The sequence below is a fragment of the Ascaphus truei genome, chromosome 4 (genome assembly GCF_040206685.1).
Source record: "Ascaphus truei isolate aAscTru1 chromosome 4, aAscTru1.hap1, whole genome shotgun sequence".
NCBI classification, from domain to species: Eukaryota; Metazoa; Chordata; class Amphibia; order Anura; family Ascaphidae; genus Ascaphus; species Ascaphus truei.
The window spans coordinates 44,697,845-44,720,672 of record NC_134486.1 but is presented as its reverse complement, the minus strand read 5'-3'; the positions used below and the strand labels follow the sequence as shown (position 1 = coordinate 44,720,672).

Genomic DNA, 22,828 nt, shown 5'->3' with positions numbered 1-22,828 from the left:
TTAGAGCTCAAAGACAGTACTTATTACATTTTAGATTTAATATTACAAAAGGCGTTTAGTGCTTGTCACAGAAAAAAGATTGCAAAATGACATATAGTACGGAGACAGATTGTATTTTATAAACTAAGGAGTAAAGCAGAAAACCTATACATTACTGGCAAAAGCCTTGTAACAAGTCCTTCAATGGGTCATGAAGGGAACATCTGAGATCCAGGCACACAATGTCCTAAGTAGATCTTGTAGGGTTCACCCACATCCCCCCAAAATATTTGTATCTGTAAGGACACCAGATGCTTTCACAGGCCTGCAGAGGGGAGGCCTGTTTCCCATTTGTCCCTTCCCCTTATGAGACTTTTTTGTGACCAGCTTGTTTGGCACAAGAGAATTATTGAATTTCCAATGTAATCAGAGTATAAAATACTCCATAACTCTCTCTACATAATCACCAGATTAATGGTACCCGCATCCTTGCATTCTGGGGAATGTGACGAATGCAAAGGGTATCATATGCAACAGTTTCTTTTATTCCCCTGAGGGGGAAATGACTTCTCTGATACTTGTAGAAACTATATCTTCACACGTTTTACATCACAACCACAATCGTGCCCAAACAGCTTTCCCCGGGGACCTGTACTAGAGTTTTTCACTGCCCCCCCAGTGCCAGAGGCCTTTCGAGGAGACTCCCCCCACCCCCATCTCTTTCCCTCTCTTGCCCACCTCTCTCTCTCTTGCCCCCACCTTTCTCCCTCTCTCTCCCAATCCTATCTCTCTCACTCTCCCCCACCTCTCTCTCTCTCTGTGTCCCTCTCGCCCTTACCTTGGGGAGGCCTCCGGTGCTGTGCTGATCCGGAAGTTGCATGTGCGTGTGGGTCTAACCCACTGCAGGGGGAAGAGACAGAGGCCGGGCCGCACCACTGCAGGGGGGGGAAAGAGAGACTGCCCTGCTGCAGGGAGGGAGAGCTGCCCCCCCCCTCGCTGCAGCCACCTTGCCCTGGACAACTGTCCTGGCTCTCCTCCCTGTTGACGGCCCTGTCTGTAATGATTTGGATATAGTGTCCTTCCTATCAGCGTTGGTAAGAAATGAAACTGATCATCTTTTGAAGCACTACAATCCAGATAAGCATCTTCTCTCTTGACACCTTGACTCATCAAGGACTCATCACACCTCATCAACTGTCCTCTTTGTCCATATAATATACACAGTGAGCTAAGGTCAGTTCCTGAACAAACAGAATGCAATCTTAAATGTTTGATTGCCCTTCCAGCTATGAACAAGTGAAGTTCATGATACAGACCAGTATTGCCAAAACTAAAGTTATCTTAGTAATGAAGTTAACCTCTTGGCTGCGATACTGGACCTAAGTTTTAACTTTTACATGGCTTTTCCTGGCTGTCTTTTGTGTAACAAAATATTTGTATTCAATTGTAGTTGTTCTCAAACTGACTGTAAAGCATTGTAATGCTCCCTTAAGTCGAGTCGTGTATTTACTTAAAAATTAAATGGATGATGATGATGATGATGATGATGATGATGATGATGATGATGATGATGACATGGCTTTATCGTGACACTGTTCCTCGTCTATTTTTTTTATCGTGACCCAATATCATTTTTCTTCAATACAATAAATGACATGATGCCCTATCTCAGTGGTGTGCAAACTGGGGGGAGCACGAGACGTTTTGGGGGGGCGCGGCTCACTTACCCAGCTTCCGTGTCCATGACAACTCGGTGTCAAATGACCCCGCTGCATCATTTGACGCTTGTTGCCATGAAGACGCGGCATCAAATGATGCTGTGGGTCCCGTGACATCACATGGCCCCAAGGCATCATTTGATGCCGCAGGGGTTTGGGCGCGACACAGGGGGAGAGCAGGCAGGGAGGGCGCAGCGCAGGAAAGTTTGCGCACCCCTGCTCTATCCGGTCAGCAAAATACTGTACTGTGGTGTTATTTGACTCTTACCTCTCCTCCAGTAACAATAATGCTCTGGCTAAAACTGGTCACTTCTTCCTCCTCAATACTGCTAATATTTGCCCTTTCCTCTCTCACTCTACTTTCAGAACAGTGTCTGCTCGCCGCCTCTTTAACTTCCTCTGATTGCTTCCCAAATTCTGCCTCCTCCTCACATCTAGGCTCTACGCTCCTCTTCCCCTTCCTTTATCTCAGCTTTGATTTTTTGCTAGACCTCATGACTGCCTCTTTGGCACCTCAGCCCCAATACTGTCTTATGGTCTTTTTCCATATGAGACAGATCAGATGGATAACGTTGTTTCCTGCGGAAAATCCCCAGCAAACTCACCGGCCACTTTAGTGCATATAGAATTACTCGCTTAAATATTTTTCTATTTATTGCCCCTTACCCGCGAAACTCCCTCACACTCAGTGTACAAAAAAGCACTTTCTCTCCCACCACCTTCAAGTCAAATTTGAATACACCTTCTGAATGGAGCATTTCAATAGCCTGGACCGATGGCTACTTCTCTCACACCACAACAGGGGCACTGAGCACTTCCTCCTGTCTCTATATGCCTTCCTAAGGCCCGGATCCACCAAAGGATGCCACTCTCTAGCATTCCTCAGCTCCTAGTCGTATGAGTAATAGGTGTGCAGAAGCATAGCACCCTTTTGTGGATCTGAGCCTTAGATTGTAAGCTCTCTGGGCGGGGATTAATGTTCCTATTAAGTGCTTTTTATCTTATGCAGTTATTGTATTATATTTGCCTGTATGCTAATGGCTACAGTATTTTGTAGAGCACTGTGTACATTATTAACACTATATAAATACAAATATACAAACATAAATATAGATGCTAAGAGTATACATTTTAATTTGCATCTTTTAGCATCAGTTCTTGGTTTATAGCTTGGTTGGGAAACACTTGAAATGTATCCCTTTGGTCCATCATGACCAGGTTGGCTTTATATCCACCATACAAGCGGCGGATAATGTAAGGCAGCCAACACAGCTGGGACACCTCTCTTGTTCCTATCCCTATATGAAAAGGCCTTTAATAAGCTAAATTGGGGCTTCTTGTATTAAAACATATGGGCTTCTCAGGAAAATACCTAAAAGCAGTCCAAGGACTATATAGACATCCCTCAGCCAGAGACAGATGTGCAAGCCTTATTTCCGACAAAGAACATATAGTTAATCGCACAAGACAGGGTTGCCTCCTGTCTCCACTGCTATTTGTATACTCTATTGAACCACTATCAGCCACAATCAGATTAAATCCTAACATCTCTAGGGTGATTATTTGTAAGGAAGAATATAAAATATCTTTGTTCAGTGATGACATGTTTTTGACCCTATGTAAGGAATCTGGTGTCTAAGCGCCGTCAGCGCGACCATTACTCACCTCCCGTCGGTACTCAGGCGTCCAAGCGTCTGCAGCGCAATTCCCACATACCTCCGTTGTCTGCCACTGGCACTCTGGCTCCTCGCCATCACACGAGTGCACCAACCGAAGAGGTGCCTGTTGAACCGCAGCCTCTGTGTGTGTCCCCAGCTCCGCGCTGTATGCGCACACGTGCATCTGTCTCTGACCCCATGCGCATACGCGCGTCAGTCACCGAATCCACGCACACACGCACGCCAGTCCCAGACGTTATGTGCATGCATTCCCAGCTTACAGAGCACACGCCTAACAGAGCACTTATAACCACTGCTCTTACAGTGAGGCGTCGCCCCCAAGCATCACACAGTTCCATGCAAATCAATAACTACACTCAGCTGGGCTGTAACACCTCCCTCCTATCAGGGAGGACTCCTTGCAGTCCTCCAGGCCTGCCCCCTCTTCCCATTGGCCTGTCCAGCTTTATTATGCCTGTGCTTCCCATCACTCGTCGCTCGACATAGTTCTGTATGGAAGCATTTGACTACTCTCTCAGTGACTCCTCAGGTATTGACGCGGATTGGACGACTACCCCCTCTGGCTCTCGACTTCGGCTCTACTTGGACTTCGTGACTTCTGGCATCCCTGTAACACGGCTTATACCTTCGACCATCCGCAACTCTCCAATCCCTGATCCTGGCAACGGCAATAACTACTCCTCCTCTACTACCGGTACCGGCAAGTATTGTCTTCATTACTATACCTGGCCTGGCAACACTAACACCACACTCCGGACGCGCTCCCTTTGCTGCAGGTGCATGTATCCCTACGTCCCACCTCAGCACAGGGGACGGGTCTGGTCTGCGGGCAGCACCGGCGTAACACCCTATCATGCTTTTTGTTTTTTTGTTTTTAAACTCAATTTTTATTAAACATTTTCGGGAGAGGTGGAAATGGAGAAAATAAAATAAACTATGGGGGGGAAGGGTACAAAAAATAAAGACGGGGGGGAACCTATCATGCTTTTTAACCTCTCTCCTCAACCTCTACCAAATTTTCGAGTGAACCGTATTAGATTACTAATTAGATAATTAGTATTGATTAGATTGTCAACTCTTCGGGACAGGGACTCCTTTTCCTAAATGTCACTTTTATGTCTGAAAGCACTTCTTCCTATTATGTGTTGTTTGTATTATTTGTTATTTATATGATTATGTCGCGTGTATTACTGCTGTGAAGCGCTATGTACATTAATGGCACTATATAAATAAAGATATACATCCAAGAAAAAACAACCAGCACACAGGATATATACTATAATGTGATGTACTAAGATGGAGTGTTTGCACAAATGTATAATAATAATAATAATAATTAAATGTCAAAACACAATGGGAAATAAATATTCAATGTGACACAATCCTTAGTAGGATGGATATATAGGAGTGGATATAGCTGGGGAGAGAGGCAGCTCTTCAGGGGATAACCTAATCACAATACACATGTAAAAAAGAACAAAAATGAAGAGCGCACCCTCCTAGTGCATTAATAAAGTATAAGTAAACAAAGTTATTAAAATATGAACAAGAAAAAAGTCCGCTAGCAATATAAAAATAATAAACTCTGTATGCATTTGTTATCTTTATATTGCTAGCGGACTTTTTTCTTGTCCATATTTTAATAACTTTGTTTACTTATACTTTATTAACGCACTAGGAGTGTGCACTCTTTATTTTTGTTCCTTTTTACAAAGATATACATACATATATACATACATATATACATACATATATACATACATATATACATACATACATACATATATACATACATACAGTATATACATACATACATACATACATACATATATACATACATACATACATACATACTGTAGATACATACGCACTGTATCAGGCTTTAAAATTAAACCCACTAAGTCACTGGCCCTCACTGTTAATTTATCAAAAGAAACGATCAAACCCCTAAAACTCAACTTTGGCTTCACAAGCCAATCTCAATACATCCCCTACCTTGGCATAAACATAACCAGTTCATACGAATCTCTATACAAACTAAATTACCCCAAACTTATTAAGGATTTGAAAAAAGATTTGGAAACTTGGAGCAATATAATATATATCATGGATCGGAAAAATAATCTCTGTCAAGTTGAATCTCCTCCCATGAACTCTTCCTATAAAATTCCAGCCACAGAGCTTAAAGTCCTCCAATCACATATTACAAGATTTGTCTGGAAATGGGACACGACCCAGGGTTAAAAGAGTGGTCCTGTATAGACCTACAGAGTATGGAGGGCTCGCCCTCCCAAACCTCATGAGTTATTACCAGGCTTCCCAACTTAGTCAGATCCTGCTATGGAACTCTACAAGGCAAACAAGAGGATGGGTTGATATAGAGCATAATGAATCCAAACCAGCCAACATCGAGTCTCTCCTCTAGCTAACCAAAACCAGCAGGCCTCTTGGTACAGACACTCGTTAACCTTGTGGGAGTGTCTGAAATTTAAATTCACAGGGGAAAGTTCAAATATGATCCCACTTTTTGATAACCCGGAATTTGATCTAGGGGGGCCATTGAGAGCCTTTCAGGTCTGGAAGACTTCCGGCACAACTAGTGTAACCCTCTGAGTATGTGAGCTCCCACACTCACACTGCCCCCTGGCAGGTTCCTCTCTAACGCGACTGGTATGGACATGAGAGCAGCCAATAATAACTATGAGGGAGAGGAGCCTTTAAAAAGGAAAGGCAGACATGTTGGATTAGATCTGCATGTACCTGAGCACAGCAGGTTCATTTGAGGTCTGTGGAGGGAGTGCACGTGTGCACGTGGTGGCCGGAGCTGGGAGCTACAGTTCCAGAGTGGAAAAGAGGTCACGCGCCGCTGGTGGGGACCCTCAACGGCTATAAAGACACAGTGGTACAAAAGCACCTTTTTGAAGAACAGGCCTGCAACAGGTCCAGTACAACACGAACTCCCACAGTGTGCAGGCACCTTCACAACCCAACCCAGGATTGGGTGGCTACTACACCACTGACACAGACTTACACCTGTGCAGCACTATTTGGGGATTATGTTGAAGTGTGTAGTGATCCTCTGCTGAGGATCACAAGGTGCCCGAGTTATTACATGTGTAGTAGACTAGTATACCCATACTATGTTTGTATTATTCCTGCCGTCTGACCCTAGGCCATGTGCCCAGTAAGTGACAAGGGACTCAGACCCCTGCCTCAGCGATAGTTGTAAGTCCGAAAACTAAAAGGAGAGGGGTTACACTAGAGTCAGGAAATGGAATAAAACAATTTCCAGAATTACGAGAAGGCAGACCTACCTGCTCCAGAAATATTTCGATATCTACAGTTAAAACACTTTGTCACGCAATATCACACAGCCCGGCAACCCTCCTCGTCTACATATTTTGAATCTCTATTTCCGCACTATAGCATATCCTAATAAGCTCTGGGGCAGATAGCAAATGAACCGACATGTTGAATTGGGAAGAGGAGCTGGGAGAATCGCTGGATGATGACGATTGGGAAAATAAATGGGAAGCCGCAGCAATGAGCTCGATATGTACTATTGTTAAAAGAAAATTCCAATAAACTATTATTCCAATGGTATATGACTTCACACAGGCTCCATCCCATATATAATTCCCATTCTCCAACTTGATCTAGACAGAGGATGTGGCCAGAATGGCTCGATGCCACATATATGGTGGTCATGTCCAGTACTGGTCCCCCTCTGGAAACAGGTATTCTAGTCCAGGGGTGCGCAAACTGGGGGGCGTGGGCGGGTTGCAGGGGTCACGCGCTCTTCCCCAAGTCATTGAAATGAAATGCCGGGGGATCGCGCGAGGCCTCTGCAACTGAACTTACCGAGGTTCAGATGGCTGGTGTGACGCGTCACTATGGCAACGTGGCGTCAAATGACCCCGCGACATCATTTGATGCCCATCGCCATGGCAACGCGGCGTCAAATGACGCAGCAGGGTCACGTGACGTCACGTCACATGACCCTGCTGCGTAATTTGACACCAACCTAAAAGGTAAGGGGGGCGTGAGCAGTGAAGGGGGCAGGCAGGGTGGCGCAGCTTAAAAAGTTTGCGCACCCCTGCTCTAGTCCATAAATACGATATTTAATATTCATTTGAGACCAGATCCCTGGCTGGTCCTCCTGGGTAGACCAGCTCTAGATGTCCCAGGGGCACCCGCCAAGATGATTGCCCACATCCTTTTGGCTACCAGATGTTGTGTTGCTGCATCTTGGAAAAGGCAAAACATTCTCATCTTAGCCACCGTGAAGCGCAGGATGTGGCATATCATAATGGGAAAACTGACGGCCTTCTTCAGAGAGAAATGCCATAAATACATTAGGATCAGTTAGCCCTGGTTTTCTTCAGAAGGTGGACGATGAGAAAATAGGGAAATAGCCTTACTCTAGGTTGGAGGAGGCTTCCTCCACCAGAGAGAATGCATTAAATAAATAAAAAATAAACAATTAAAATAACATGAATAAGTCAGTGAAAAGAATGGTGGTGTCCTAGTTTGGACTGCCCCTTTCTTTACTAATCTCATGATCTCCATGAGAAATAAAAACGTTACTATGAGTTCACAATTGGAAAAATAATTTATTTCGTTTTCCAGTGAACTATCTTTATTTGGGGGAAATTGCTTTCTATCAGACTTTGGGGCTTATTCTACTGTATTTCCACCGAAGTGGCCGGTTGGACAGAAATTCCCCAAAGTAGTCAACGGGGAATTTTGGTCAAAATCGGCTGCTTAGTTCGATATATAAATGAGTAACTTCAATAGCAGGTAACACCTTTTTTATTTGGACAAGTACAGATAGACACATTTTTAGCTGAAATTAAAATCTGCCTCGAATTTGCTCATTCTTTTCAGATGCAGATTTTCACGTCTCCCACGTGCGCGTTGGGTTTTTTATTTTCTATCTTTGGAAATCTGCCTAAATTCTAATTTGAATACATCTGTGTTCTGGGAGGGGTATAAATAGGGGGACAGCCTCAGGTATAAGCCTTTGTGCTCCCAGGTTTTGACGTGGGAGGAGCTTAGCACACGCGCACTTTGGATTTTTCTAAATTTGTCAAACCCGCAATCGAATTTCATATAAAATCCGGTCGCCGGGGGGAGGGGAAACCGATGACGGATTCAGGAGCATCCGCCTAAATTTTTTAGTGTCCAATACGTTTTGGGTATTCTTCTAAAAATACGCAGCTGGGATTATGACTACTTGGCCCCATGCTAACGTCCAGTGCTATGTTCTTACCCAGGTTAGGCGGCACTGGTATTTGTACCGAGTTCAAAAAAGAAAGGCAGGAAGGCTGATAAAGGTCGGGAAGGTGAGGGAAGGTTACCTGACCGTGGCAACACATTTTGATAACAATGAAGGAACTTCAAGAACTCAAACATATTTGACTCCTTTTTTCTTGCAACTCACTCTGAGTGCTCATTTGCATGCCATTACCCAGAATCCCTGGCTGCGTTATATGCTAGGATTATAATGTGAGATAATTGAACATGCATATAAGTGTTCTTTATCATTATTGTACGGTGGAGGGTTTTTGTCACTTATCTGTGTACATGGTGGGTAGCCATGACCAGCTTCACAATGCCAGGCCGCTCACCCTCTCATACTGCTGTACCCCCTCACACTTAATCATTGCTGTAGTTAACCTCATGTACAGTATGTACAGGCAAATTGGTGACTCAAACTGCTGTGTAAACTCATTTTAAACTAATTGTGCTGCCCCACCATTAGTTAAAGAGGTACAGGAGAAGTAGCAGAAAAGATCATAACTGTACCGCATGGAAACCAGAACACAATTGAAACCTATTGATTTTCACAAGAAACAAGTCAGCTGTTACTTTACAGGTTATTGAATCTTTCTAAGGAGACAAATAAAATTAATTGTATTTCTTTTTCCCCCCTGCTATGTGGGGCTGTCCCTTTATTCTGTCAAACAGATGCTATCACTTGTACAGCAGCGGCACCATAAAATCAATAGTGCTGCTGGGTAGAGATAAAGAGAATCAGTACTACTAGTCAGAAACAGAGGTGTTAAAAAAAAGTGATCTACCAGGGAGATTCTGCTGAAGCGTTTCTTATCTGCCCATCTGACTCACTGCCCCAGCTTTTCCCCTCTGTATTTAAAGCTGCAGTTCAAGCTGCCGTTTAAAATAAACATTCAATATGTGCATCAATACAATCTGCACACTGACAAGTGATTAGCTAAGTTGCAAATCGATCCGTTTTCCTGTAATCGATCACTTTGCTCAGGGCTATTTAATTCAGTCATTGCTGCAAAACAGTACCCACGATGCAAAGTTCTGTGGGGAAGATCATGTGACCAGGCAGTCACTAGATACAATTGGTGCACAGCTAGAGAGAGGGCAGGACTCAAAGAGCCAGAGCCTGTCTCAGAAGGGGAAGGGGTGTGACTTTGTAAATGGTTTCTATAGAAACAAAAATGCATGCTACATACAGAAAACATTAAACATTTCTTTAAAAATTGTTAATAAAAAAATGCTACAAGTATTTTCTCATAGTACAGAACTGATTTATTTAAAAACAAATAGATGTAGGATATTGCTTGAACTGCAGCTTTAAAATCCTCCTTGCAATCAAGTGAAATATCTACGGCCGAGATCAGGGTGGCTGCTACGGACGCTTGCGTCTGTGCGCGCCTCCCCCGCGTGCTCCTGCAGCCCAGCGAACTGTGTTCAGGCTGCAGGCGGGGGGGAGGGGTAGGGGGGCGGGGCGAACGTGTCAGAGCTGGTTCGCTGAACCAGCTCACGTGACGTGACTAGCCTGAAATATCATGTCGGGTTGTAGCGGCAATATGTCGCAGCGTCAACGCTGCACTTTGCCGCCGGTGGAGTTTTCACTTTGAACACTCCCATCGAACAACACGAAATTGCGACGGACGTGCGCACACGCGAGCGCGCGCACGTCGCGTAGCAGCCACCCTGAACTCGGCCTAAGGCATGTAACACTGTGTATACTATATGCTGCTTTTAAGATATGTTTAATCTTTTTTGTTGATAGCTTGATTTCAAAAAGCACAAATAGCTCCTGCAGGTGTTAGGGGGCTATTTTTGGGTCATATCTAAGTGATTTAATAATGTTAAGTTCAGCGCTTTAGACAGAATTTTTAGCATTGGCCAAAGTGTAAGTTTACTTAGTGGTGCGGTGTTCCGCTGATATTTTATTTACTAGACAGAGTACCACTGTGTATTTTAGTACTTGCACACCTACCTTAAAAGATTAGTTTATTTTAGAAAGACTTTTTCTCTCTTTGTTAAATATCGCCCCAAGAGCTTTGCCTCACTGTTTAATTAATGCAGAATTTTCTTTTATCAACCACCCACTCATTGTGTTAAGCCCTTTGACCAGTTTCTAAGGGGATTCACAATGGGACTCACATGAAAAAGGTTCTACACAATTATTTTACATCAACAATCTCTCTGAAATTGAAAAGCACCAAAAGATATGACATTGAAAAAAATCACTAGTGGAGCTCCTGCTTTGACATGTACTAATGTGTTTCTAAAACTGCAGAGGGTTTAATCACAAAACAAACCTGCAGTTTTGCACATCTTAGGCCGGCTTGATGGCGGTCCCATTGGTGCGACTGCACCGGGTGCCGCGTTTACTGAGGCGCCGTGCTGTCCCCCGGGACCCCACCCGTGGAGCGGATGTGGGAGCAGCGTTGGAGAAAGCCCACCTAGGCTGCGATCAAGGAAGACGGGCTCGACTTCCGGTGGGACCCAACTTCCGTGTCAGGACTCCCCACCCCCCGATGGGCTCCCTCCAGCGCTGCCACCGCAAGCGCCCCACAGGAAGGGATACGGGAAAAGGCTCTGCACCAGAACCCACAGTTTTGCAATTCGGTCCTGGGTTTAATTCCTCAGATGCAACTCTATACGGGACACTTTATACAATTCTGTACGTCAGCGTGCACTGCTCCATAACTAAATCATCCTTCACAGTGATATGTTCACTCTCACTATGGACCACTACACTATTCCGTTTTGCCCAAGTAACACATTTCTAGCCACATCTTCAAAACTTTCAAAGTTAAGTTACCCAATTACTTTAGCAGCTTACATATAACACCAGAACTCTGCACCTACTACGATCACCCACCAGAAATCTGCCTATGACATTTAATAGAGAAACTGGCCATTACTTATGTCCTTAATGCTCCCAAACTTCTGCAATAGTTGAAGCAACACTGATTAAAAAGTTCTCAGCACGGCCTCCAATTAATAATATCTGTAATATCTGTAATATCTGTAATATCTGGAGAGGGAGTGGCTCAGTGAGTAAAGTCACTGACTGGCGCTGAGTTTGAAGCAGGGGAGCCTGGTTCATTTCCTGGTGTCGGCTCCTTGTGACCTTGGGCAAGTCACTTTATCTCCCTGTACCTCAGGCACCAAAAACATAGATTGTAAGCTCCATGGGGAAATGACCTGTGCCTGCAAAATGTCTCTGAAAAGTGTTACATAAAACTAGCAGCACTATACAAGAACATGCTATTATTAATCACAGTTGCTGATTCTGGTCAGAATATTGGCCGATAGCCGTTAAGTGGCACTATTCAGTGCTGGAAGATACTTTATGACCCATTCACAAAAATGGGCTCTAAGGTGTCTTCCGGCGACAGATGCTATCTTGTGGCAAAACACCGCTTAGGAAACATGGCACATTTTCTTTCCCTGTATTGTGTCCCAGGATATTCTTGGAAATTTGTAAATGTGACTTTGTGATCAACTACAATGAGTCCCTCATTGGTATCACTTCCACTCAGCAACAATATCAAGAATTACTCTATAGGCTATATCTCAATATACACTGACTTATAAAACACAGAATTGTCTCAATTAAAAATGTTCATATTTCCGCCAAAAGCTAATCAAAGAGCTCACGGATAACATTAAAACAATAGAACAAGCCCACAAAGCTAGCCCCTCAAAAAAAATATACAAAACATTACTAACATCCAGAACAAAACTTAGACAAATCCAGCTGGAGGAGGTTGAGAAGGCCCTCAAATGGACCAACCAACAGTATTATGACAAGGGTAACAAGGCTAACAGAGTTTTGGCCAGTAAATTGAGAGGGGTACAAAAAAGATCACAAATAACGGCGATCAAGAGTAGGTCTGGTGAGATACAATACAGTGACAGCAAAATTGCAGCAGAATTGACAAAATACTATACTGAACTATACAACCTGAGATCTAAAAACGGCCGACCTGAACCGATAGCAACTGAATTAATAACGCAATACTTAGACAAATGTAAACTCCCCGTGTTAACGGAGGAAGAAAACACAGTCCGCAATGCTGAGATTTCAAAAAAGGAACTGGAAGAGGCGGTCAAATCACTAAAAATTACTAAGTCTCCTGGCCCTGACGGTTTCACCAATGTCTATTATAAGAGATTCTTACCCACATTATCCACGCATCTATTAAAAACATTCAATCATTTTATGGAAGAGAACCAAATCCCCCAATCAATGTCCCTCGCCAACCTAGCTATTATACATAAGGAAGGCAGAGACCCGATGCAATGTGGAAGCTATCGTCCAATCTCCCTCCTCAACAGTGACCTCAAATTATATAGTAAAATACTTGCAAATAGATTAAACCCCATCTTACCGAGATTAATCAATATCGACCAAGTAGGATTTGTCGCGGGCAGGCAAGCCTCAGACAACATTCGAAAGATAATCAACATTATTGATCATGCCCACCTCACAGGAACCAAAGCACTACTATTGAGCCTAGATGCAGAGAAGACGTTCGATAGAATAGATTGGCTATTCCTGGACCACACTATGCGCAAATTTGGCTTCAAAGACGCATATCTAGAGGGGGTCCGTAGACTATACCAAAACCCGTCAGCAATGATAAAATTGCCAGGAGGCAGTAACCAGAGATTCGAGATCACAAATGGAACTCGGCAGGGATGCCCCCTGTCCCCCCTCCTCTTTGCACTAACCATAGAACCACTGGCATCTGCAATACGAACTAATATAGACATCCAAGGAATAGAAATTGGAAATAGGCAGCATAAAATATCCCTATTCGCAGATGATGTCATCTTAACTCTCTCCAAGCCCCAAACTTCCCTACACAACCTTCAAAAAGAACTCCGAGATTTTGGAAGAATCTCAGGATATAAAATTAATAATGATAAGTCGGAAGCCCTGAATCTAAGCCTGCCAGAGCCAGAGGTGAAACTCCTCAAACTAAACTTGAATTACCGTTGGAGCTCCTCCTGTTATCAAATATTTGGGAGTTAAGATATCGAGGACTTACCAATCCCTATACCAACATAATTATCCGGCCCTGTTTCGCAAAATTAAACAAGATCTAGATAAATGGGGAGGATATCAGATATCATGGATCGGGAGAATGATCTCGGTTAAAATGAATATACTCCCTAGATTATTATACTACTTTCAGACTCTCCCGGTCCACATCCCTGGCTCGGAATTAAAAAACATCCAAAAATTAATCTTTCAATTTATCTGGCAGGGTAAAAAACCCAGAGTCGCCAGAACAGTTCTTTTGGCCTCAAAGGGGAGAGGAGGACTTGGAGTCCCAGACATCACAAGATACTACCAGGCCGCCCAATTGCGACAGGTAGTAGTCTGGAACGCTAACCGAAATCAATACTGCTGGCTAGATATAGAAACGCTCTATGCCGGGACGCCCTCACTGCCGGCTTGCCTTTGGCCCCTGAGCAGGGAGGACATGCAGAATAGCAAATTCAAATTAGGCCCGATGAGACACACATGGGAGACCTGGACGAAATGCAAATTTAAGTTTAAGCTCACAGTACCTCATTCTCAACTCACACCAATTTACAAAAATCCAAAATTCCCCCCTGGATGTGAGCCCAGACAATTTTATCAATTTAAAACAAAAAACATCAAGGTAGTTGCCGACCTCCTGAGCTTTGGGCAGTTCCTGAGTTTCCAAAGTCTACAAACCAAATATGAAGTAGTAGGGTTGAACGTTTTCAAATACCTACAAATTCGACACTTTATTCAAACATTATCCCCAACGTTGGAATTTCCCCCTCTCACTGGTTTTGAGCGGCTCTGTAGAGAAACAGGCCATCAGAAAGGTCTAATAACGCAAATTTGTGCAGAACTGGAGAGGGCAATAGAAGCCCCCACCCACGAATACATGCTGCATTGGGCAGCAGAATTGGATATAGTTATAGACCGAGAGGATTGGGAAAGTATTTGGGAAAATGCCTCAGGAACTTCCATATGTACCACAATCAAAGAAAACATATATAAAATACTGTTTCGCTGGTATCTAACCCCAGTTAGAATAAATCAAATCTACCCCCTGGCTTCCGATCTATGTTGGAGAGGCTGCGGTCAAAAGGGGGACATGGCACATATCTGGTGGACATGTCCGGAAATTCAGAAATACTGGGAAACAATACAAAAATTAATAAAAGAGGTCACAGACCTCACAATACCCATTGACCCGCTGACCTACCTATTGGCCAGGCCCCTAGAAACACTGGACCGGCCAACAGGCAAATTAGTCTCCTTCATTCTCACAGCGGCTAGGTGTGCGGTGGCAACCGCCTGGAAGAAGGTGTTTACCCCCTCTAAACAAACAGTAAAAAAAAGGGTGCAAGAGGTGATGGAAAGACTGTCAGCCTTTTTGAAAATGTCCACTGCCTCTTTCTATAAGACATGGGGCTCACGGTTGACCCAAATGGCACTCCAGCGCTGAAACACCTCATAACAATAGGAAAGGAATCAAGATAGAACAAGGGCTCTAGTCGTGGATGCCAGGGAGGAGAGCAATGCCCCCCTCCCACCCCCCTCCACCCTCCCTTCCCCCTCTTTCCCTTTTCTGTTTCTACACTCACGCCACCCCTGCAGACCCAGGAGGGCCAGGGGGACGTTGAGGCTTTCCCCCTACACCAGTTAAAATGTGAAAAACTCGTATTAGGCCAAAATATTTTATGTACCTGTAATTTTGTGAAATGTTATAATGCCTAATAAAAAAATTTGAAACAAAAAAAAAATGTTCATATTTTGCTGTGTCCATATCCAACTCAATTTAGCTCAGGAACCTAGGAAGCTGACTTTAGGTGTTAATATACCAGGTGACATACAGCAGTGGTGCTCAACTCCAGTCCTCAAGACCCTCAACAGGTCAGGTTTTAAGGCTATCCCAGCTTCAGCACAGGTGGCTGACAGGTCTTTGACTGAGCCTCTGATTGAGGCACCTGTGCTAAAGCTGGGATATCCTTAAAACCTGACCTGCTGGGGGCATCCCTGACATACAGGATTCTGAAAACCAGGATTAATTGGGACTGGTGTTAGAAAATCAGGACTCAACTGACATGTAAAATGAAGGCACAGTACATTCGGTGCCAGCTCCTTGTGACCTTGAGCAAGTCACTTTATCTACATGTGTTTCTGGCACTAGAAATTAGACTGCAAGCTCTACGGGCAAATACGTGTGCCTACAAAATCCTATGTACAGCTCTAAATACATTGCAGCACCATATAAGGAAACATATTAACACTGTTATTAATGACACTCAGTTTAGTCACACAGAGAGTGTGGTAAAAGAGGGTAAAAGTGTACCTGGGATAGGACATCTGCCTCTGACCCTGACGTGTTCTGTGCACTCCTCTGGAAGGTGCTGCTGGTGGAAGGGGACCTGTCTGACATGTCGCCTGGACCTGGAGATCAGAAGCAATGAAGCCACATGGGACAAGTGCACGAGAATCAGCACCGGTTCAAGGGGATGAGATCTGAGCTAGTGTGGGTGAGGTACAGCCACAGGGCTCTGTGATCCAGGTGGCAAGGCAGCTTCCAGCCAGGGATAGGGAACTGCTCAACCTCTGACACCGACCAATGCCGCTGTGATCCAGAGCAGGGCGCTGAGACTTTCTAGAGCTAGGTGGAGCCAGAGAGGTGAGCTAAACGGAGGTGTGACCCAGAAGTGCCTGCGTGTGGGGACCAGAGGGAAATGCAGCTGTGGACCTGGGAGGGAGGTTGCTGTTATCTTCCTCTAGGGCTGTAATCCAGAAGTAATGTAGCAGATGGATCCAGCTGTGATCCAGAAGAAATGTAGCAGTGGCACCCAGAGCGATCCAGCTGTGATCCAGAAGAAATGTAGCAGTGGCATCCAGAGCGATCCAGCTGTGATCCAGAAGAAATGTAGTAGTGACACCCAGAGGGATCCAGAAGAAATGTAGTAGTGACACCCAGAGGGATCCAGAAGAAATGTAGTAGTGACACCCAGAGGGATCCAGCGGGGATCCAGAAGTAATGTAGTAGTGACACCCAGAGGGATCCAGCTGTGGTCCGGTAGAAAATGCAGAGCTACGTGCAGCAGTTATTCAGAGTGAAGCTGCAACCCCTTCAGAGCAGCGATGAAGAAGACGGGTCTGCTGCAACCCTCTGCTGAAGCAGCAGCAGGTCGCCCCCACTGATAAGACCCACCTCCCCTGTGCTCTGCACTGCAGCAGGTGATGCAATGTGAGAAGTTACCCCGCCGCCTTCTCTTGTGTGTGGCTTCTTCTTCTTCTTCTTCTTCTTCGAATGGTCCCTGCAGCTCATTTCAAGTAAGTCACGTGGAAACCCCTTTGAAAGTTGGGAGGAAACTTTGCACAGAAACCACAGCTGTAACAGTCTGGTGCAGCAGGGAACTGAGAACACTTTGCTGCCTGTGCAGTGACCACCACTGGGACACTATCCCTGAGATAAAATACAAGGACTTCACATAGAAGTGTCACAAGGCTACCACGGGTGGACTATTTTATCCATGTGCTTTAAAGTCATTTATTGATATGTTTCTTCGGTGAAATTAATCGGACTGGGAATTAACCATGACTAATATGGAAAACATCTCATTTATTTTAGACACATTGACATGCTTTTTTAAAATTCTTTAGAACATTTGGGGGAAACATGTTCTACAGAAACTCCAGTTGTGGCACAGATACTTATTATGCAAATGCTGTTGTGATAAGATACCTCTATATGTGTAAGAGATATGACCCACGTGGAGTAGACATGGTTTCACTAGTAATGCTGCATACCACCATTAAAACATAGTGGTTTCACATGTATTCCTAAATCCCTGCTTCATTTAGTTTCCTATATGAAATGACTTTTGAAGAGAGAAACTGAGCACATGGAATCAGTGCATTTTATTGTTATTTCCCATTGTACTGCCATGTGTGTCTTAAAGAAATGATTAGTAATAGTAATTATTGTACTATTAAAGTAGCCAGATTCATTGTTTCCGTTAACAAACCTGGCCTGTTGGTGGCCCTTGAGGACTGCAGTTGGACACCCCCTGTACTAAACCGTAAATAGTATCACTACCTTTTTTACATTTACAATCCAATGGTACCCATACTTATTTCTTCATAAACTTACAGTTCTTCTTTTTAAGCAATTGGGGTTTGTTTTACAAAATCTTTCCCCCTTTTGGTTTTTAGAGCACAAATAGTGTACTCTTTTTTTTTTTTTAACCAGCATTCCCGCCTACCCCCTTTTATTTTCAAACTGTTTGTTTTTTAAACCAGGGTGTCCCCTCCAGTGCTGAATCGGGCTAGCTGCGGGGTCTCCCTGGTTCCCTAGATACGTATATTTGTATTTGCCTGGGGTTTTCTTCCCCTTTAGGGAAATCAAAATGGCTGTCAAAATGGCTGTCAAATCTCCAGGCCCTGTGGGCCAATAGGAAGCTGCGACGTCAGTGGGTGGGCGATGTTGTGGCTTCCTGTTCTATGGCCGCCTAAATGTCCAGGAAGTAACACTGGTGACCGAAACCGGTAAGTATCTCGGGAACGGGGAAGTCCTGGGAGCTATCCCCATGCCGTAGTTACCCCACCACGGTGTCTGACACTCCAGATGCCCCATGACATAGTAATTACGTCACACGCTACATGCTCGTATTTTAGAGGTGATGTGGCCGGGTGGAGGAATACGCCTCCCCCTTTCTGTTCCATCATCAGCGACGCCGCAATCGTGCGATTGCTCCTGAGCGAGCGATCGCGCAGTGCCGAGGGGATGGGTGTGTCCCGCGGCCAGCCTCCGGCATTCAAAGGGTTAACAAATGTACACGTTCTTGAAAAGAGGCTCAGGACAAGTGCTTTACATATGAAAAGTTTAGTGTCGCTCAATCAGATCAGTCTCTGCAAAGCTAGAGGGGAGTGTTATAGTTCGACGCGTTGTTGATCAAAATACTTAAAAACAAAACAAAAAGCTGCAAGATTTGGCAACTATACCGGGCTCATCGCACTTCGCATAAAAATAGTTTTTCCCCGTGGGACGCAGCGGGTGTCACAGCACTGCTACTTTTTTTGCGCGCCCCTTCATCCATTGTGTAAGTGAATATTTTTACAGAAACAATGGCAAACATTTTAACACTTTTGGGGCTGTGCGTTAAACTGGGATAGTGCCCATCGGGACACTGAAGACTGGGCCTCTGATTAAGCCACCTGTAGTGGAGCAGGGAATGATTGAGCCACCTGTGCTGAAGCAGGGATATCCTTAAAACTGTAGAGGGGCTTGAGGGCTGGAGTTGAGCACCCCTGGGTCACAGTGTACAGATTTCACAGGGCCCTTCTTGGGATATATGAGCCCTGCAATGTAGCAGGGTTTAATATATATTTAATATATGCAGCACTTGATTACATTTAAGGAAAACTAATTATCTAAGCAGCTGATCGATCCGTTCTCCCACGACCGATCAGCAAAGATCCAACTTCCCCGGGTTCTCCTAATGGCCACCTGTCAGTTTAAATCAATCCTTAAATCAATCCTTCAGTCAGTGTAACTCAGCAGCAACAAATTATTCTTATATTACTAAGGTAACATTATTATCTATTGTTACAGTTTGCAGTTCAGCCACAGTCTCTTGCTGGGAACACTGCAACACTTTCCTGTTTGCGATAATTTGTTGCCAAAGATGTTGCACTGCTGGGGATGTGGGCTAAACCAACTGATGCTCAGTATATTAAAACTCCTTAAAAATGGTATTAAGAGCTGAATATATATATTTTTTGAATGCAGTAAATATTATCGAATACTATAGAACTGATTTATAAAAAAAATCATGGAACTCCTACCCTCCTGGTGTTGGTTACTAAAGCAAGCTAAAGAGATAATGTTAATCAGTGGATGATAGGCCCACCCTGTGATGACACATAGAACTATGGAGTAGGGGGTATAAGAGCAGAGGAAATGTTCAGAGAGGAGGTTCCAGCATGAGAGGAGGAGCAGTGCCTCGGGGAGTAGAGGTAGGGGATATGTTCCCACAGTTATACTATAGATCAGGGGTGTGCAAACGTTCTGCGCTGCACCCCCCACCCCCCCTTCTTTCCTAAGATCCGGCATCAAATGACACGCGGGGTCATGTGACGTCACGTCACCCCACGGTGTCATTTGATGCGTATTGCCATGGCGCAGCATCAAATTACGCCGCGTCGCCGAATACAAGGTAGGAGACACTGCAGAGGTCTCACGCGACCCTCTGGCATTTAATGTAAATGCCATCTGGATGAGCGCGGGGCCTCTGCAACCGCCGTGCCGCCCCCGAAAAATCTTGCACCCACCCCTGGTACAGTTCAAGCCCCCCTTTTATTGTGTTGCTGTTAGGGACAGTAAGTTAGGATCCTATAGCATGGCTATAAGAGAGGCGCATGTCCATGTGTGGGAGTGCCGACATGCCACACTGCGTAGAGCAGTGATGCCCCAGCATGTCAGAGGATCAGCCCTACAAGCGGATCCTTAGCTACAGTGTTCATTACCCGTGAAGAAGTGGCAGTTCCAGAACAGGGCTTGGGATTAATAGTACCGTGTGCAGAACAGGCCTGGATCTCAGCAGGGGGCTGCAGTAAAAGGGACCAATAGGATGTTGCTAAAAAAAGGGGGGCCCAGCCCACAAGATGAACTCAGAACAGTAGCAAGTAAATGTACCACCCATGAGTGTTGAGTGGGCACCCGCGGAAGAAATGTGTGATCAGTGATAGCGGTATGGATGAAATAAAGTGCAACCCTGTCAATCGAATTGTAACGGTGACTGCACTGTTTCCAGGCATGGGAACATGAATAAAGACTCAAGCTATACTATAAAAACTCCTGGCGTTATCTTCTCCATCGCCCAGCCGACAGCACCCTGAGACAAGGTAAATCTATGGTGATGGCAAACACACAATTAAACCAACGTAATTTCCCCAGGGAGCCGGACAGGGAGAGTTATACACACGTAGAATATGGAACGTTTTGCTGCCTTAATTTAAGGCGACTACACCATAGCGTAAGAGGGTAGTTATTGGTAGTCTCCTCTGCGGGTGGAGGGGTAGTGGTAATTGTATCATCCTTGGGTGTGTGTTGTGGTGTCTGTATTTGGTGGGGGGGTGTAGTAGTGTGTATTTGGGGCACGGGGTGTAGTAGTGTGTGTATTTGGGGGGTGTAATGGTGTCGGTATTTGGGGTGGTGTAGCGGTGTCTGTATTTGGGAGTGTAGTGTTTGTATTTGGGGGGGCTGTAATGTTTATTTGGGGGTTGTAGTGGTGTCTGTATTTGGGGCGGTGTTGTGGTGTCTGTATTTGGGTGGGGGGGGGGTGTAGTGGTGTCTGTATTTGGGGCGGTGTTGTGGTGTCTGTATTTGGGTGGGGGGGGGTGTAGTGGTGTCTGTATTTGGGGGGCTGTAGTCGTGTCTGTATTTGTGTGTGGGGTGTAGTGGTGTCTGTATTTGGGTGTGGGGTGTAGTGGTGTCTGTATTTGGGTGTGGGGTGTAGTGGTGTCTGTATTTGGGGTGAGTGGAATCTTTTCTGTATTTGGGGGGGTGGGGAGTAATGGAGATACAGTCGCAACGCTAGTCCTGGGCCCTGGGACATCTGTTGGCGGCCCTGGTTACACCATATACCATACAACAAGCAGAGGTTGAAGGGTCTTTAAAAAATAAAAATAAAAAAAATAAGTAAAAAGAAAACAGTCCACCTGATGTCAAAAACCATAAGGCCGAGGCCCCGCTGCCTCAGTCAGTGCGCCCGCACTGCATGCAGGCGGCGCGCTGAGAGGCAATTGACCACTAGCTGCCATCTGTATGGAGTGGGAGAGGGAGCGGTTTGAGTGGTCCGTTCGTCCGTCCACCTCCCCCCCACAGTCACACGGTCACACACACACACGCACGCACGCACGCACGCACACACACACACACACACACACTCCCCCCCCTACCTTTTGGAGGTGGGGGAAGCTCACTCCAGCCCCCGGCGCTGATTGGCTCACCAGCGCACCACGTGACGAGTCACCGCTTGGGATCGCAATCCTCTTGCATCCCCTGGCGGCTGACGCATCACAGCGCATAGTGAGCCTCGTCGGAAGGAGGCAGCGAGCACAGACAGGCAGGAGATAAGGGGCTGGTGGCCCGCACCCATTCACAGCGGGTCCTCAGCCCTAACCTGACAAAGGATCCCATTTAAGACCCATCTTAAAATCCACCTCCTTAACGAAGCATACGAGTAGCTCCTTGGCTAATACTATACACCTCATACATCGACCATGGCCCCCTGCAGACGCGCATACCAGAACACCCTCCTACTGTCTCTGTACGTTCTTCCTACTTACCAATTAGATTGTAAGCTCTTCAGGGACTCCTTTTTCTAAATGTTTTGTCTGAAGCACTTTTTTATGTGATATTGATATTATAATGTCCCATGTTTTACTGCTGTGAAGCACTATGTACTTTAATGGTGCTATATAAAGATATACATAAACAAAAATAGTATCGCTCGACTAGTGTGCTAATAATGATGGGGTGAACAGGTGTGTAATTTAAGTTGTTGCGACACCCGAGTGCGTAAGGTGTAGAAAGTGATCGATGGGCCGTGGGTGAAGATCATATATAACAACGCACAGAGGTTCAATCTGTCTCCACACCACAGCGGCTGATTGCAAAGGGCATACTTTCAGATACAAGCTGCACGCTGCCGGTATTGAGGGCGCCGTGATCTTCACCCACGGCCCTACACAGTCTGAGACAGATCTACCCCGAGGCGAGAGCCAAGGGAATCAGACGGCCTTCCCTCCGTGTATTCAGCTGTACCAGCCTGCGAGTCCAAGCCGGTGACATCACTCATACAGAGATTCTCTCTCTAAATGCTTGATTTTAATCACCCCTTATGAGTGCTGGTCCCTCAAACTATCCATTTTTAAACCTTTAATAAAATTGCACAAATTCTGAAAACGGATTCCACAAAATTGTCAGTACTAGCCCTCTTAATAGTAGAGCTATTTTATAATAGGGAACTTTGTTATAATCACATGCTCACCTTATTAAGGTCTAGTATTAAGCGGTTAACATGCAACATCTGGTCACAATATACATATGGAACCCCTCCATTGGTCAGTAGGCGTTGTCCTCATTCTTTGTC

The 22,828-nt window shown here is 45.1% G+C and overlaps 1 protein-coding gene across 1 annotated transcript in view; it reads right to left on the bottom strand.

Annotated features, from left to right (window-relative positions):
* The window catches only part of BATF3 (basic leucine zipper ATF-like transcription factor 3), a 28,123-nt gene extending 11,159 nt beyond the window's left edge, over positions 1-16,964 (bottom strand). The window contains exon 1 of the mRNA XM_075594921.1: positions 16,018-16,964. Within this exon, the coding sequence (XP_075451036.1) occupies positions 16,018-16,104 (87 nt within the window). The 5' untranslated portion in view covers positions 16,105-16,964. The remainder of the gene's footprint in view (positions 1-16,017) is intronic.
* Positions 16,965-22,828: the final 5,864 nt, after the last annotated feature.